The sequence below is a fragment of the Musca domestica genome, unplaced genomic scaffold (genome assembly GCF_030504385.1).
Source record: "Musca domestica strain aabys unplaced genomic scaffold, Musca_domestica.polishedcontigs.V.1.1 18, whole genome shotgun sequence".
Lineage (NCBI taxonomy): Eukaryota > Metazoa > Arthropoda > Insecta > Diptera > Muscidae > Musca > Musca domestica.
Window position 1 is genome coordinate 13,869,698 of NW_026712238.1, and position 18,057 is coordinate 13,887,754.

General features: G+C 36.6%; 1 protein-coding gene across 1 annotated transcript; it reads right to left on the bottom strand.

Annotated features, from left to right (window-relative positions):
• Positions 1 to 1,392: 1,392 nt before the first annotated feature.
• Positions 1,393 to 9,178, bottom strand: LOC101892372 (monocarboxylate transporter 9-like). Its single transcript, XM_005177493.3, has 5 exons — positions 9,114 to 9,178; positions 8,257 to 8,459; positions 3,192 to 3,462; positions 1,900 to 3,096; positions 1,393 to 1,839 (listed from the first exon to the last, which is right to left on the bottom strand). Exons 2-5 carry the CDS (start codon positions 8,434 to 8,436, stop codon positions 1,700 to 1,702), a joined length of 1,788 nt encoding a protein of 595 aa, XP_005177550.1. The 5' UTR covers positions 8,437 to 8,459; positions 9,114 to 9,178; the 3' UTR covers positions 1,393 to 1,699.
• Positions 9,179 to 18,057: the final 8,879 nt, after the last annotated feature.

Here is an 18,057-nt window from a genome sequence, read left to right on the forward strand (position 1 = left end):
GCTTAACCCCGAGCTCATTTTTTAATATTTACCATTTTTCGGCCACTGCGACGTGGGTTTCGATCAAGTCGCTCCATTACTTTTCGAACCATTTTTGCCGATGTTCCTATATAATGAGATGTCACTGGAATAATTTCAACAGCTGTCGGACGAGTGGCTTAGAATTGACAACAGTCTGAAGTTGGTTGCAGTTTATGTGCACTTTCAGTTGGCCACTAGAACTCAAAGTCCGGCTATTGTGGTGGTGTGGGCCGCCATAACAGCCGATGATCGCTCTCCGCTCGTATTAATCGACCGTGGCATTGGAATAAATGCCGAATATTATCGCGAAAATATTCTTGGGGGGGGGGGGGGGGGGGTTGTATTAAAGCATTGGGCAAAATTTTGACCCTTTGTGAGGGAGGTATCGGAAGGAGTGGTCCGATATCTACCATCTTCACACCAGCTATTGCTTAAGTAGAAGTATTGGAATGTGTGAAATTTGAAAAGAATCGGATGCTCATTTCGCGTTTTACGAGCTCCGAGGTTATTCAAATTTTTGACCCGTTGTGGGGGAAGTACCATACGGAGTATACCGATATATCTCATCTTCACACCAGATATTTTCATAACAAAAATATTGGGATGTGTAAAATTTGAAAAAAAATCGGTCTCCTATATCAAATCTTATAAGAGTTACAATTATTCAACATTTTGACCCTTTGTGGGGGAGTTACCTGATGGAGTAGGCCGATATTGTCCATTTTCGCACCTCACCTATCACTGGCAAAAATATTTGTATATGTATAGTTTGCACAAAATCGAACGATTTTTTCTATTTCTATGAGGTAAATTATTTTCTTTAAAAATGTTGACCTTTTGTGGGGCAGGTACCAGAAGGAGTGGACCGCTTTTGTCCACCTCCGAACTCGAGCTAAATCTGACAATAATATTACCATTTATTAAGTCGAGACCAAATCGAATACTCCCTTCTTGACAAAAATATTACAATGTACTCAGTTTGGACCAAATCGGATACTCCCTTCGAGAGTTTTCATGCGCTCCAGCCAGACAGACGGATGGACGGACATCACTAGATCGACTCCAAATGTCTTGAAAGGGATTTGGTCCAAAGAGACCTAAGGTCTGAAGTCGTTATTTCGATGAGTTACGTTTTGGCCGTATCAAATGATATATACTCTCTATAGCTGAGGGTATAAAAATGATACCAGAACGACGTTATATATTAAAAGTGAAATTTAGGACGGGTTTTCAAAAAATTCTTAAAATTTCAAATATGAGGCGGAGGACCTTGTAACTTTCTTTTTTCTATCAAATCATAGTTAAAAAAATTAGAATCTTAAATGGAAATTTCACAGTGAAGAACTCCTTAAAAGAATACAATTTTGTTGTCTAAGCCTTAAACGGCTATAGGATTCCTAGGGTTCTAGTCTTTCATTTCAGTATCCACAATGGAGTACTTTCACTATGGCGAGTTTCTTAATAACTAATTTTTATAGAAATTGTCGTGTGTGGACACGAAATTACAACACCGAAATTCAATTCTCGTCTCATATCCTTTGCGTACGTACATTTTTCTTTAGGGAGCCGTAAAACATCAGCATGTCTTCCATACGTTTTAAAAAGCCTGCAAAAAAAGAGATTTCCGATACAGCCTAAAATATAGAAAATCAAAACCTAAAATAGTTAATAAAATATTTCATGAATCACATGTGGGTGATTTCTTCTTAAAACTCCTTCGAATAAAGGATTCAAATATCCAAAATAATAACATCAGCCCAGTGAGGGCATTAATACAGTGGATGGTTACCGCATAACCAAATCGATCGGTAATAGAACCTAAAAGGATAAAAAAAAAATGAAAAACATAAAAAAATTACCGTTCATCCCAAAACTTACCCAACAATGGCCCCAACGAAAATGACACAATTGAACTGAAAATAAGCTGCAGCCCTGCTGCGGCTGGTAAACGCTTCAGTGGCACACAACTGGGTATTATCAGGGGTGAGAAAATTGTGCGAAACCCTTTGCCAAAACCAATCAAAACAAACACCGCCAATACGACATGATACGAATCGGTTTGGGTGACAATAAAACGACCAATCGAAACGGCAACAATTCCGAAAGCAAACAATACGCTATTGGAAAGTTTAACCCTCTCCAATAGCAGTGGGGCCAAAAACCGCACCCCAATATCCATGCCAGCCAAGCAGGACATGGCCACAGATATTTGTCCGTCACTGTAACCGAAACTATTTAAAATAAAGGGGGTCAGAACTGAAAAATTAACTTCGCCAAACATCATGATAGTCATGCCGACGGCCAGGTTGACAAAGGTGAAATCTTTGAGGAGGTCCAAATCGAAAAAGAGAATGATTTTCTGGGCCACAGAAAGGTGACGTCTGCGTAAGGTCTCTTGCTCCTCTTCTTCGAGAAGAGCTTTTCGTTGGGCTTCCTCCTCCTCTTCTTGTTTGTTTTTACTATTCTGCTCCAAGAGGGCTTTTTTCTCGGCACAAGTGCAGTGTAAACTTTGTGGACCATACTGCTTTTCGGACGATTTTCTTTCCTCCAACTCGTAGCCACTCTCACAACTATTCTGCTGGGACACATGACGCCTACGATTGTGAGAGGTCCTCGTCTCTTTGTTCAGTGACAATTTTGAACCAAACCAACCATCATTGGCCCGGGCTACCATGGGTGTACCGGGCACGGTTATTTCATATTCCGACTTTTCCAATTCTTCCTCTTGCTCTTCTTTTTCTCGTTTCAGACAATATTCACATTTGATTGGAATTTCATTGTCCTTTCCATGCTCCTGCTCTGCCACCGCCTCTGCTGCAGCGGGTTTGGGAGAATGCCACAAAACCGGCTGCAATGTCAGAGAACACATAAAGGCATTTAACATTATGGCCGAATAGATTAGAATTGAACCCTGGGCTCCATAGACACCCAGCAATAGGGTCGAAACATGCGGGAATATAACGGCACCTAAGCCTGTAATGGTCCATGTAAAACCCGTTGCCCGTCGCCGTTTGTTTTTGAAGTAAGTATTTACAGCCAAGGAATTTGAGGCCGTAATAAGACCCCGGCCAATACCTGAATGTAAAGATACAAAATTTTAAATTTAATTTCAAAATTTCTAAATTATTTTCAAAATTTATGAAATTATTTTTTTTCTGATTTCCACTCACCATAAATCGACGAAAAACACACCAAATATTCTATGAAATTTTCACAAAATGCCGTACAAAAAATTCCCGTAAACGCCAGTAGACTTCCCACCATACCCACCTGCCGGAAGGTGAATCGCCGAAACATGGCCCCATTGACAAGGCCAATAATTGCCGATAAAGCCATTTCCGCATTAATGATTGTTGTAATTTGTTGGGCATCGAATTTGGATTTTTCCATACGTTGCCGGTAGATAAGGCCATATTGTTGTAGTGGCGGGAATATTGATAGCTAGAGAATAGATAAAAATCAAATAATTTATTGACATGGGAAAATGAATTCAGATGCAATGCAAAGAGACTCTATAAAAATAAAAAAAAAAAAAACAAGTAAAAAAGATGTAATTTCGACCGGGCCGAACTTTGAATACCCTCCACCATTTGGAACAAATTTGGCCATTTTCAAAAAAATAAAATCCGTTAAAAATTTCTGTTAAAATCTTAAAAATATCAAATGTAGACGTCATATTAGGGTCTAAGCGACGACGTGGACCTGCATAGGCAATTTCTGTCATAAGCCATAAAAATATTTAAATGCTAAACTTGAAAAAAAATCGGTGAATAATGTAGCTAAAATCGTACTATTACTATTATATTGGGGCTACTTCAAAATGTGGAGCTGCACAGACTATTTTCTGTCATAGGCTGTAGTATCCACTACGAACTTCAAATACCAAATTTGAAACAATTCCGGTGAATAATGTCGATAAAACCCATCAAAATACCGAATATCGGGAGGTATCGTTATATGGGGGCAATATGAAGTCGTGGACCTACACAGACAATTTTCTGTCTTAGGCTGTAGTATCAATTACGAACTTCAAATGCTAAATTTCAAACAATTCCGGTGAATAATGTCGCTAAAACCATCAAAATACCGAATATCGGGAGGTATCGTTATATGGGGGCTATACCAAATCGTGGACCTACGTGGCTCATTTTCAATACCAAAAGTCCTGCAGACATAATATACATTTGAGTAAACTTTTATCAATCTACTTAATTTCGTTTAGAAGCTAGAGTGACGGACAAACGGACGGACATCGCTAAATCGACATAGAATTTTATGCTGATCAAGAATATATATTTATTTGCGGGGTCTAAAATGTATTTTTTCGAGGTGTTACAAACGGAATGACAAACTTAATATACCCTCCATACTATGGTGGAGTGTATAAAAAAAATACCCTCAATTGTATGACTATATATGAGATTAATGTGGCCAAAATATGCCTCGTCGAAATGACAGTTTTATACCCTACTTTTCTTTGCTCGAAATCCGTTCCAAGACATTTGGATCGATATAGCAGTGTCCCTATGTCCGCCTGCTGGCTTGTTAGCATGATAACTCTTGAAAGAACATCGAATTTGTTCCGTACATCGTAACACTTATAATAAACTTAGGTCGAGTTCGGAGGTGGGCAATATCGGTCCAATCCTTCTGGAACCTCCGCCACAAAAAGTCCAAACTTTCATAGAAAATAATTTAATTCCTAGAACGGGCAAGAATCATCCGATTTTGTTCAAATTTTCCAAATTCTAATATTTATATCTATGTTAGATAAGGTATGGGGGACGGACAACATTGCCCCATTTTATCTAGTTCCTCTCGCACATAGGGTTAAAAGTTTGAACAAATATAAACCTTTTAAAATGTGAAATAATAGTCCTATTGCCTTTAATATTTCTTTCAGCTCTAGATCTGCTATGAAGATAGAATAGCATGGACAATTTCTTCTGATTTCTTTCTCCTCAACAACGAGTCAACACACCTCCTCACCTCCACGAAGGGTGAACCACATGGCGGTAGAGGGTATATATCATTTGATACGGCCAAAACGTGTCTCATCGAAATAACGGTTTTAGATCCTACGTCTCTTTGGACCAAATCCATTTAAGGACATTTGAAGTCGATCTAGCGATGTCAGTCCGTCTGTCTGCAGGCTGGTGCCAACGATAACTCTCGAAGATGTATCCGATTTGGTTCAAACTTGGTACATCGTAATATTATTATCAAACTTAGATTGAGTTCGGAGATGGGCAATGTCGGTCCACTTCTTCTAGTACATCTCCCACAAAAGGTTAAAATTTTCAAAAACAAAAAAAAAAAAAAAAAAAAAAAAACAGTTTAAAAAGTATCAATCGGTTCTGCCGACAGACGTATACCCTCAGCCATAGTTCGATTATTTGAATATATTTTGACTTCTGTTAGGATTACTCAGACTGTTGACCCTCTATGGAATGGGTTTTGAGGGAATGGGCCAATATTCTCTATTTAGTGTCTAATAATTACGATATAAATATGGGGCAACTTGGAAGCAGGTTGGTAACTTCCTTTACTTTACATCATACATGTGGTAATTTTTAGAAAATGTTAAAATTGCGTGAGGTGCCAGGTACAGTCGACCGAGCAAAAATGTTTGAGTCTTTGAAATTTGAAGAGAGTTAGATGTTTATTTTGCTTTATTTGAGCGTTTTGTATTTCAAAATCTTGAACCCTATGTGGGGGATGTACCAGAAGGAGTGGACCGATATATCCCATCTCTATAGCAAATCTTGTGGCAGTGGCAATAATGGGATATGTGAAGAATTAAGACAACCGGATTCTTATTTCGGCTTTTATAATCGTTTTGCTTATTCAAAACATTTACCCGTTGTGCGGGAGGTATCAGAAGGAATGGTCCGATCTCTGTCATAAAGATAACAGACCTCGTTTTGATGGAAATATTGAGATATATCTGAATTGAATCGGATGTTAATTTCGCGTTTTATGAGCTTCATGGGTATTCAATTTTCAGTTTTGACCCTTTGTGGGGGATGTACGAAAAGGAGTGGACCGATATATTCCAACATCTCTTTCCAGACCTTGGGTTAATAAAAAATGGTGATGTGTGTATTTTGAAGACAATCTGACTCTTACATCACATTTTGTAAGGGTTATAATTATTCAAAATGTTATTCAAAATGTTAGGGATGATACTTGATGGAGTGGACCGATGTTGTCCATTTTTGTACCTGACCTAGCAGTGATGCAAATATTAGGATTTTCAAAGTTGGAGCAAAATCGGATCCTTTGAATTTTTATTTGAAAATTTCGATCTTTTGTGGGGGAGGCACCAGAAAGTTTGACAATTATATTACGATGTACTAAGTTTGGGCCAAATCGGATAATCCATTCGAGAGTTATCGTGCGCACCAGCCAACCAGACAGGCAGAAAAACAGACGGACGGACATCGCTAGATCGACTCGAAATGTCGTGAAACGGATTTGGTCCAAAGAGATCTGGGTCTAAAACCGTTATTTCGATGAGGCATTATTTGGCCGTATGAGGCACGATTTGGCCCTCTGTAGCCACATGGCTGAGGGTATAAAAATCCAAAAATATTTAAACAAGTTAAATAGTATCAATTGGTTTTGCCGACAGATACATACCCCCAGACTTGCGTTATAATTTTTCAAACTGGTGACCTTTTATATGGTCTCCCAAAGAAGTGGTTCATTCGTATCTGACATAAGTCTGATATAAATATTACAACATACTAGATTTTGGATATTTCGACTACTTTCTTCACATGTTATGATATATAAGATAGTTTTTGGAAAAATATGAAATATACGTGTGGTAGCATATATAGCAGACAGACATATTCCACTTCATCTAAATCTGATAAAAATATTGGTTTGTGCAAAATTGAAAAAAAAAAATCGAACATTTATTTCGAATTCTATGCGAAAATTGATATTTAAAATATTCAGGTTTTGTGTAGGGAAGGTACCTCAATGAGTGGCCCATAGATTTCTTATTCACATCAAAAGAAATATAGTTAGATGCAACAAATTTAAAAAGAATAGCTGACTTGTGGGGGGATAGCAAATGGGTGGACCGATATCAATTATCTACACAACAGATCTTGTGTTAGTAGAAATATTGGAATGTTGCAAGTTTAGAAAGAATCAGATACTTATTTCTCATTTTATGAGAGACATAATTATTGAAAATTTTTATGGGGAAGGTACCAGAAGGAGTGGGTAGATGTATCCTATCTCCATACTAGGTCTTGTGTTGGTGGAAGTGAGGTTATTCAAAATGGTATTGGAGGTAACTGAAGGAAAATTCCGTTCTATACGTTTTTGATGCCAGATTTGTAAATGAATTGGGATGTGCGAAATTTGAAGACAATTGAATGCTTTCCCTTTGTGGGAGAGAAAACTGACGGAGTGGGCCGATATATTTCGTCTTCACACAAGATCGCGTGTTGGTAGAAACATTGGGATGTGCAAAATTTGAAGACAATTGGACTGTTATTTCACTTTTTTTATAAGTCGCAATTATTCAAAATTTTGAAGCTGTGTGGGGGAGAGACATAAAGGAGTGGGACGATATTGCCCATGTTGACACCAGACATTGCACAATTTGCAAAGTTTGCATTAAATCAAATGATCCTTTCTCTTTCTATGAGGTGAATTATTTCTTCTTTGAAAATGTCGAGTTATGGAGGAGTTGGCAGATGGAGGGAACCGATATTGACATCTCCGAACTCGATCTATGTTTGACAATAATATTACGACCAAATCGGTTACTCCCTTCCCAAATGTCCAAAAAACGGAAAAATTGGCAACCCATCTGATTTTTGGCTTTATATTTAATTTTTGGTTATTCGAGATTTGATAAAAAATTCTGCAGAAAAAATCTGACACAGGCACCGATTTGTAAGCATATTAAAACGAGTTATTGAAAGGAAGAAAGAAGCTTTGTTCCGCATAAAAAAGGTTGCTTTTGTCTTTGATATTTTCTTTATATGTCAAATGGTTAACACTTCACGTTATTATTTTTTTTTTCAAGTTTATACCGATTTTTATTCTTTATTTTTGAAATCGAAGTCGGATGAGTACACAGTCAGTATCGAATGCACTAAGACCGCAAAAATTTAAAATTTCGATACTTTTGGTCGAAATAAACACTTTTTCGAATTTTCGAACTTCTTCAGACATCTTACACCCTTATATTCTCTTTTCAATACTCACATTACTGAAACCGGCAGCTATACACACAACCCAGCCCCAACCTCCATCGGGTGCCACAAAATTTGGACCCAAATCACTTTTGTCGCGATGTTTCGATTTGGATTTGTTCGGCAACGTTGTCGGTTTGTAGACCAGTGTATTGTTGGCATCGCTCAATTTGGATTTCTTCTCCTCAGTCATTTTGGGGTAAAAATTATGAAATTCTGGAAAATATAAAAAAATAATAATTAATATTTAATTATTATTAATAAATATAATATTAATAATATAAAAATAGTTATTTAAAAAAAAGTATATTACTTTTTTTTCTATCAAATATATGGCCTGTTGCTTTGGTACATTGTAATTGAGCGGTAAATTGTTTTGTTTTCTTTTCTTTGACATTGAAAATGTGAAAAGAGAGCTGAGAGTCAAAGTGGTATTACAGAGAATTTATAGAAGAAAAAATAAGCCACTGCGCAAGAACAGGAAAATGTCAGAAATAAAAAACATAAGGGGCAATCAATGGCAAAAGGGGATTGTGGTGTAAATAAAAATAAAATTACAATAAATTTTAAATTAAATTATAAAAATCCCTAGAGGATAAAAGTAAAAAATAACCTGAAAAATTAAAAAAGGATCCCTCATGCTAAACCTAAACCCAAAATTTGAATAAAAAATTGCGTCTAAAGTAAATCTCTTAAGTATATGTGTGAAATGACTCATATATATTTCATAATGCTATAATGAATTTGCTATCAATGATATCAAAGCATGTATATAAATTAGCTTTGCCTCCCAATATGAGTCATGAAAAAAATTCATATCTTCTTCTAATGCAGTAGTGAAAAAAATCTGTTCTATATCAAACGACGTACTTTTCTTTTAATGGTTAAATAATTAGAAAAAAGTAAAAATTTTCCCTTATTCATAAAAAAAGTTGAAAAAAATTCTTCCGTGCTCGTTGTTGACCATACCAAGCCAAGAGAACAACTAAATGTCGAATGGTTGTTTGTTTGTACATTTCATTACATATCAATACAAAATAGAATTAAAAAAAAAAAACACTTTGTGTACACAAATATACATACAAGCATACCTTATTGGTAGTGTTGCCATTTGTGTTTTTAAAACCTGTAAACTACGTATTGATTTTGGCCCAAAAACGTTGTTGCAATCAATTTTTTTTATAACCTCGATCATAGTATGGTACCTCCCAATATTCGGTATTTTGATGATTTTAGTTACATTATTCGCCGGAATTGTTATTTGAAATTCGTAATGGATACTACAGCATATGACAGAAAATTGGCCGTGCAGGTCCACGTCTTTGTATATCCCCCATATAAGGGTACCTCCCCATTTTCGGTATTTTGGTGATTTAAGCGACATTATTCACCGGAACTGTTTTAAATTGGGTATTTCAAGTTCGTAGTGGATACTACAGCTTATGACAGAAAATTGTCTGTGCAGGACCACGTCTTCTTGTAGCCCCCATATAACGGAACCTTTCAATATTCGGTATTTTGATGATTTTAACGACAATATTTACCGGAATTGTTTCAAATTGGGTATTTGAAGTTCAGCCTATGACCGAAAGTTGTCCGTGCAGGTCGACGTAGTCGTATAGGCCCCATATAACGGTACCGCATTATTCACCGGATTTTTTTTTAATTTGGTATTTAATGTTCGTAATGGATACTACAGCCTATGACAGAAAATTGTCTGTGCAGGTCCACGTCTTCGTATAGCCCCCATATAACGCACCTCCCTATTTTCGATATTTTGGTGATTTAAGCGACATTATTCACTGGAAATGTTCCATTTGATATTTGAAGTTCGTAACGGATACTACAGCCTGTAACAGAACATTGTCTGTGCAGGTCCGCATCTTCAAATAGCCCCCATATAACGGTACCTCCCTATATTCGGTATTTTTATGATTTTACCGATTTTTTTAAGTTTAGCATTTGAATATTGTAATGACAAAAGTTGCCTATGCAGGTCCACGTCGTCGTATAGACCCTAATATAACGGCTACATTCGGTATTTTTAAGATTTGAATAGAACATTTAACGTATTTTATTTTTTAAAATTGCCAAATTCCTTCCAAATGGTGAAGGGTATTCAAATTTCGGCCCGGTCGAATTAAAATTTCAATACTCTTCACATAGACCTGCAGCTATCTTCTAAAAGAGTAAAAAATGAGTGACTGACTAACTCAAATACCAGGTGCAACGATTGAAGCTAAAATCGTGAAATTCTGCATGTGGGTCAATGTTGGCGGGTAGGTGTGAGATAAGGCTGAATTTTTGAAAATTCGGCCTAGAAGTGTACTTAAGGTATTAAAAAACGCTCAATTTCGTACCTTTTGGCATTTTGTGAAAATCTTAACATTTGGGAAAGTAGTGTTGACACAGGGAGAGATAAAAAAACTGCAACAAAGTTAAAAGCCACAATTTTTACATTTTGTTAAGTTTTATGTTGCTTTCATTCAATAAAAAGCAAAAACTGTCGGAAATATCAAATTTTAGAATACTGAAATGAAAACGTCATACGCTGCCCGAATGTTGCTCTGCGTTATTTTGGCCCATTCCCGGCGAAGCGCTTGCTTGAGGTGATCGACACTTTGGTGTTTTTTAGTGCCAACCTTGTTTTTCAAAATACTCCAGACACAATAGTCCAACGGATTGGTATCCGGAGATTTTGGTGGCCATTGTGCGCCGGAAATGAAGTGAGGAACTTCATTTTGTAACCATATGGGTGGCGCGTGCTGAGTGCGGTGGAGCTGAGTCCTGTTGGAATGTCCAAGGTCTGCGACCAAAATATTTCCGTGCCCAAGGCTTTAATACACCCTCCAGAAAATTTTCGCGATAATCGGCATTTATTCTGATGCCTAAGAGCGATTAATACAAGCGGGGAGCGACAATCGGCTGTTATGGCGGCCCACACCATCACCATAGCCGGCGCTTGAGTTCTGGTGGCTAACAGAAAGTGCACATTTTCTGCTGACCTCTTTGGCAAGTAAACACGATCATTTTGTTTCTTTACAAACTGCTGGACAACGAATGTTTTCTCATCGGAGAAAACCAAATTCGGCAGTTCACCACTTTTGGCTAAGCGAAGCAACTCTTTAGCTCTTTTGAGTCTATTTTCTTCCTGTTGCGGCGTAAGTTCTTGTACTTTTTGGAATTTCAATGGCTTTATACCGAGCTCATTTTTCAACATTTGCCGAATGGAATATTACGATATGTTCAGCTCACGAGCCATTTGTCTGGCAACTGCGACGCTGGTTTCGATCAAGTCGCTTCTTTACTTTTCGAACCATTTCTGCTGATGTTGCTGTTTTCTTCCGTCCACTTCCTTGACGTCGGGCTACGCTACCAGTATCATGGTAACGAGCGATGGTACGAGACACAAAAGATTTATTCACATTTAAATGCTGGAGTGCTCTAACGATAGCCACTTGTGGTTTTCCAGCCAAATATAAAGAAATCACACTATTCCGCTTGAATTCCATCACAAATAACTTTTTTCCTGGGAAATTCTCACCAAAATGTTTTTGTACACTTGTAAGAAATATGATGAGCTGTCACTGGAATAATATTAACAGCTGTCGGACGAGAGGCTTAGAAATGACAGCAGTCTAAAATTGGTTGCAGTTTTTTCATCTCACCCTGTACGTGTTCAATTTGTATCGCTATTTAATAAAACGCAGTCGTCAAAAAGCTCTTTTTTACGATATCATATTTTTCAACCGCGTTCTACTTTAAATAAATATATAAATTTGACATTTGTATTAAATCGATCAAAAGTGAAGCGGCAACTCTACTCTCCCTCTGACTCATCCATTGATCCCTTGAATATGGTGGGCTACACATCATTGTTGGGGACCACTGGTGGTCAAAAATGTAGCAGAAGTGGTTTATTTTCGTTGTTATTGTTGTTGTGACGCAAAAAAATTCTGATGTAATATTTCATAATTATTTCGATATAATTTTTCAATTTTAAATTATTTTGTATTTGTATGGGTGTACGTGCGTGTGCCTAATACTTTCAATACAAAGTTTTGAAATTGAAGATGAATGGTATTTGTTTTCATTTGTGCTTTTTTTTATCATTTAATGATAATAGAATTAGTGTCGGCGATAGGCCAAACACTCAGCTTGCTTGGCGACTGGCAATTTTTTCATACACCTTTATATAAACAGGTCAGAAATTATCAGTCGGTTTTGCCGAGAGATGTATACCCTCAGCCAATGTTCGATTATTTACATATATTTTGACTTCCGTTAAGATTATTCTTATTGGATCTAAACAAATATGATATAAATGTTGCGACGTACCAGGTTTGGAATATGTTGGTTACTTCCTTCACTTTATATGCGCTATGTGATAATTTTTAGAAAATGTTAAAATGGGTGTGAGATACCAAATAGGATCGACCGAAGTTTTCCATATTCATACTTCATTTAATACAGCACAGAATACAGGGGCAAGTAGCAAAATAAATGGTCCGATCTCTACCATCTTCACAACAAATCTTGTGTTGATAGAAAAATTTAGAATTTAGTCTGAATGGAATCGGATGTTGATTTCGCGTTTTATGAGCCTCATGGATATTCAAAAAGTTGACCCTTTGTGGGGAGGTACCAGAAGGAGTGAGCCGATATATCCCATCTTCACAACAGATCTTGGGATAGCAAAAATGTTAATATGTGTGAAATATAAAGAGAACCTGATGCTTATTTCGGATTTTATAAAAGTTTTGGTTATTTAAAACTTTTATCCTTTGGGGGGGGTACCAGAAGCAAAGGTCCGACCTCTACCATCTTTATAACATATCTTGTGCTATTGGAAATATTGAGATGTACCAAGTCTGAATGGAATCGGAATTTAACTTCGTGTTTTATAAGCTTCATGAATATTCAAAATTTTAGCCCTCTGTGGGGCAGGTACCAGAAGGAGTAAACCGATAGATTCCTTTTTTACACCAGATCTTCTGTTAATAGAAATAATGGTATGTGTTAAATACGAAGAGAACCGGATACTAATTTCGGATTTTATGATCGTTTTGGTTATTCGAAACGTTGACTCTTTGTGGGGTGCTATCAGAAGAAATGGTACGATCTCTACCATCTTTATAACAGATCTTTTGTTGATGTAAATATTGAGATATGGCAAGTCTGAATGGAATCGTTGTTGATTGATTTCGCGTTTTATAAGCTTCATGGATATTCAAAATTTTGACCCTTTATGGGGGAGGTACCATAAACCAGACCTTGGATTAATAAAAATATTGTGATGTGTGTAATTTGAAGACAATCGGACTCTACATCAAATTTTATAAGAGTCATATATTATTCAAAATTTCGACCCTTTGTGATGGAGGTACTTGATGGAGTGCACCTAAATTGTCAATTTGCTCACCCGATCTAGTACTAATGCAAATATTAGGATATGCAAAGTTGGAGCAAAATCAGATTATTTTTTCCCTTTCTGTGTAGCAAACTTTTTTCTTTGAAAATGTTGACATTTTGTGGAGGAGGCACCTGAAAGAGTGGACCGATATATTCCATCTTCATTCCAGACCTTGGGTTAATAAAAATATTGTGATGTGTGTAATTTGAAGACAATCGGACATTTAGATCACATTTTATAAAAATTATAATTATTTAAAATTTGGACCCATTGTGGGGGAAGTACTTGATGGAGTAGACCGAAATTGTCAATGTTCGCACCTGATCTAACATTGATGTAAATATTAAGATTTGCAAATTTGAAACACAATCGGAGTATCCTTTCAGTTCAGTAAATATTTTTTTTTAACATTTTGACCTTCTGTGGGGAAGGTGCTTGATGGAGTGGATCGATATTACCCATCTCCGAACTGGATATATGTTTGACAATAATATTACGATGTACCAAGTTGGGGTCAAGCCGGATACTCCCTTCGAGAGTTATTGTGCTCACCAGTCAGACTGATAGACAGACGAACGGACGGACATCGCTAGATCGACTCCAAATGTCCTGAAACGGATTTCGTCCAAAAAGACCTAGGGTCTAAAACCGTTATTTTGATGAGGCACGTTTTGGCCTTATCAAATGATATATACCCTCTCATATGACTGAGGGTTAAAAAACATGATGACCTTTTGTGGTGCTTTATCGGTTTCGTATATCCGTTTCTAGCCCGGTTGTTGAGCCCGTACTTTCGTGTAAAATATCCGGGTTCGATTCGTAAAAAAAATAAAATGCCGAAAGTTTTTACTAATTTAGAGTTATTTCCAAATAGTGTATATACATTTCGTACCAAATTTCGGAATTTGTTTATTAGTTCATAACGCATTCCCACCAAGCAATTGTTATCATTCTATCATGGAATTATGGCTTTATCATTAAGGAAATTACCCGATATTTACTATCGATAACAATGGTCATTAACCTTGATTTATTTGTCTAATTGTTGTTGTTGTGCTCTTTATATTTAAATATTTTATTATTTTGAAACTTGATAGTACCTGATCGTACCAGTAGCAGGTGGTATCTTAGTTGGTAAAAAATAGGGAAATATTTTGAAGTTGATTTTCGACTTTCTTATTACAAGTAACGTCGGTACAAAATCGAAAATTGACGCAACATTTTTATTCAGAGCTCAAAGCGAGATCCACTTTCTACTAGATTTTAAGCGGAAATATTAAAAAGCGAGTATACTCTCTTTTTCTGTGTCACTTGAATAAGATTACCAACGCATTGCTCGTTCTCTCGTGGGAGTAAAATTCTCTCGAAATCGAGCAAATGCTACTCTTGTCGACTCTTTAGTTATTTTTTATCATTTTTAATGTTGTTTTATTTATTAGTACAGGGTGAGATGAAAAAAAACTGCAACCAATTTCAGACTGCTATAATTTCTAAGCCACTCGTCCGACAGCTGTTAAAATTATTCCAGTGCCAGCTCATTATATTGTTTACAAGCGTACAAAAGCATTTTGATGAAAATTTTCCAGAAAGAAAGTTATTCGTGATTTAATTCAAGCGTGATAGTGTGATTTCTTTATATTCGGCTGGAAAACCACAAGTGGCTATCGATAGAGCAGTCCAACATTTAAATGTGAATAAATCTTTTGTGTCTCGTACCATCTCTCGTTACTGTGATACTGGTAGCGTAGCCCGACTCCAAGGGAGCGGACGGAAGAAAACAACAACATCAGCAGAAATGGTTTGAGAAGTAAAGAAGCGACTTGATCGTAACCCGCGTCGCAGTGGCCGAAAAATTGCTCGTGAGCTGAACATATCACGATATTCCATTCGGCTAATATTGAAAAACGGCCTCGGGGTATAGCCATTGAAATTCCAAAAAGTGCAAGGACTTACACCACAACAGAAAGAAAATAAACTCAAAAGATCTAAAGAGTTTCTTCGCTTTGCCGAAAGTGGTGAACTGCCGAATTTTGTTTTTTCCGGTGTCCAGCAGTTTCTAAACAAACAAAATGATCGCGTTTACATGCCAAAGAGGTCAGCTGAAAATGTGCACCTGCGGTTGGCCACCAGATCTTAAACGCTGGGCATGGTGATGGTATGGGCTGCCACAACAGTCGATGGTCGCTCTCCGCTCGTATTAATCGACCGTGGCATCAGAATAAATGCCGAATATTATCGGGAAAAAAATATTCTGGAGGGCGTGTTAAAGCCTTAGGCACGCAAACATTTTGGCCGCAAACCTTGGATATTCCAACAGGACTCAGGACGCGCCACGCAAAAATGGTTACAAAATGAGGTTCCTCGCTTCATTTCCTGCGCAAAATAGCCGTCTGAAAAGCAAGGTTGGCACTAAAAAAAACCGAAGTGTCGAACACATTAAGCAAGCGCTTCGCCAGAAATGGGCAATAATACCACAGAGCTACATTCGGGCAGTGTGTGAAATCTAATGCTATATCCGAAATTTTTTGCTTTCATTCAATAAAATTTAAAAAAAAAATTAAAAATTATGGCGTTTGACTTTGTTGCAGTTTTTTTTATCTCACCCTGTAAATGTCATTAATATTTTTAAAAGCCGCTATAAAAATGCAATTATGTATTGCTGTGTTTGGGGATAGCCACTTTCATCCAGTTTTATTCAGTTGATTTTCGATAGAAAAGTTTTGAAATAAAATTAATTTATTTTCCTAAATCAGTAGTAGGATTCTCTAACTCATTTCGGTAACTTTTAAAGCCAAAATTTTGATATAAGAAATAAGTTGAGGTTGAAAAGACTGGTATCTATCGGTAGGTCTTAGCGACTACTTAGATTTCGTCGTTGTTGATTTCGTTGTTAATTACCGAAATTATAAGCATTTTAATTTTACCGACTTTTGTCGGTAACTCAAAAAATGAGTTAGAGAATTCCACTGCAGTTGATGTGAAATGTAATCATGTATTTCATATTTGAAACTCATAAACTGAACTTTGTTGCTATATCCCAATACTATAATTAAATTGTTTTGATATGAAAATTAATATTTGCTTTTTTTCTTCTATTTTCAGCATGGTAAGTTATTGAATGTATTTATCAATCATATTTTGTTTTCAGCCTTAAAGTATGCAAGAATAGTTCTCGTGAATGAATATCAATTTTTTTAAAATATCGAATTAATCCAATACAGTTGAAGAATATTAATATGGTCAGCAAAATGCGGGGCGTGAGAGATTTGCTTTCCAGTTACCCAGCTCAAATATGAGAAAACATGATTTCAGTCAAAAAGAATGAAGATTTTTTGTAGATGAAATTTTTCACCCCAAAATGGTTTGAAAAATTCTTCGTGAACAAATTATAAGGTACAGTTCTCACAGCCAATAAATGGGAATTGTCACGTCCCTATTCACTTTTTCGTGATCCTTGTTCAGAAAATCAGTATACTTTAGAATATCACACTTGAAATTTTGGACTAAAACAGAAAATATTTTTGGGTTTGAAAAAATTTCCATTTTTGCACAATCTCTCCCTAGTGATCATAACTTCTGAATTATCTAATATATTTAAGCCAAATGTTTTTTTTTTGAACAGGTTAAATAGTATCACTCGGTTTTGCCGACAGATGTATACCCTCAGCCAATGTTCGATTATTGAACTATATTTTGACATCTGTTATTTTTTTCAAATTGTTGACCCTCTATGGAGTAGGTTCCGAAGAAATGGGCCAATGTTGTCCATTTCGGAACGATATGAATATTATTTGGCTTTATCGACTATGACTAAGTTCGGGCTATATCGACTACTTCCTTCAGTTTTTATGAGACATGTGATAATTTTTAGAAAAGGTTAAAATGTGCGTGGGGTACCAGATATAGTCGACATTTTATAACCTTCACTATAGTATGGAGGCTTGTCATTTTATATACATTTTAGACCCTACAAATTCTATGTCGATTAAGCAATGTCCGTCCGTCTGTTCGCCTGTGTGCCTGAATAAATCACCTTAGCGTCTGAACGAATCGAAGTAGGTTGATAAAATTTTACTCAGATGTGCGTTTGGTCTGAAAATGAGGTGTGAGATACAACAAACTGCAACAAAGTCAAACGCCTTAATTTTTACATTTTTTTTAAATTTTATTGAATGAAAGCAAGAGATGTCGGAAATAGCATCAACTTTTTGTATAAGTTTAGAAGTGTTCGAATTGGTCACCTTTGGCACGAATTATGACCTTCAAACGGACCATGAAATCGCCACACGCTGCCCAAATGTTGATCTGCGGTATTTTCGCCCATTCCAAAACGAAGCGCTTGCTTGAGGTGATCGACACTTTGGTATTTTTTAGGGCCAACCTTGCTTTCCAAAATATTCC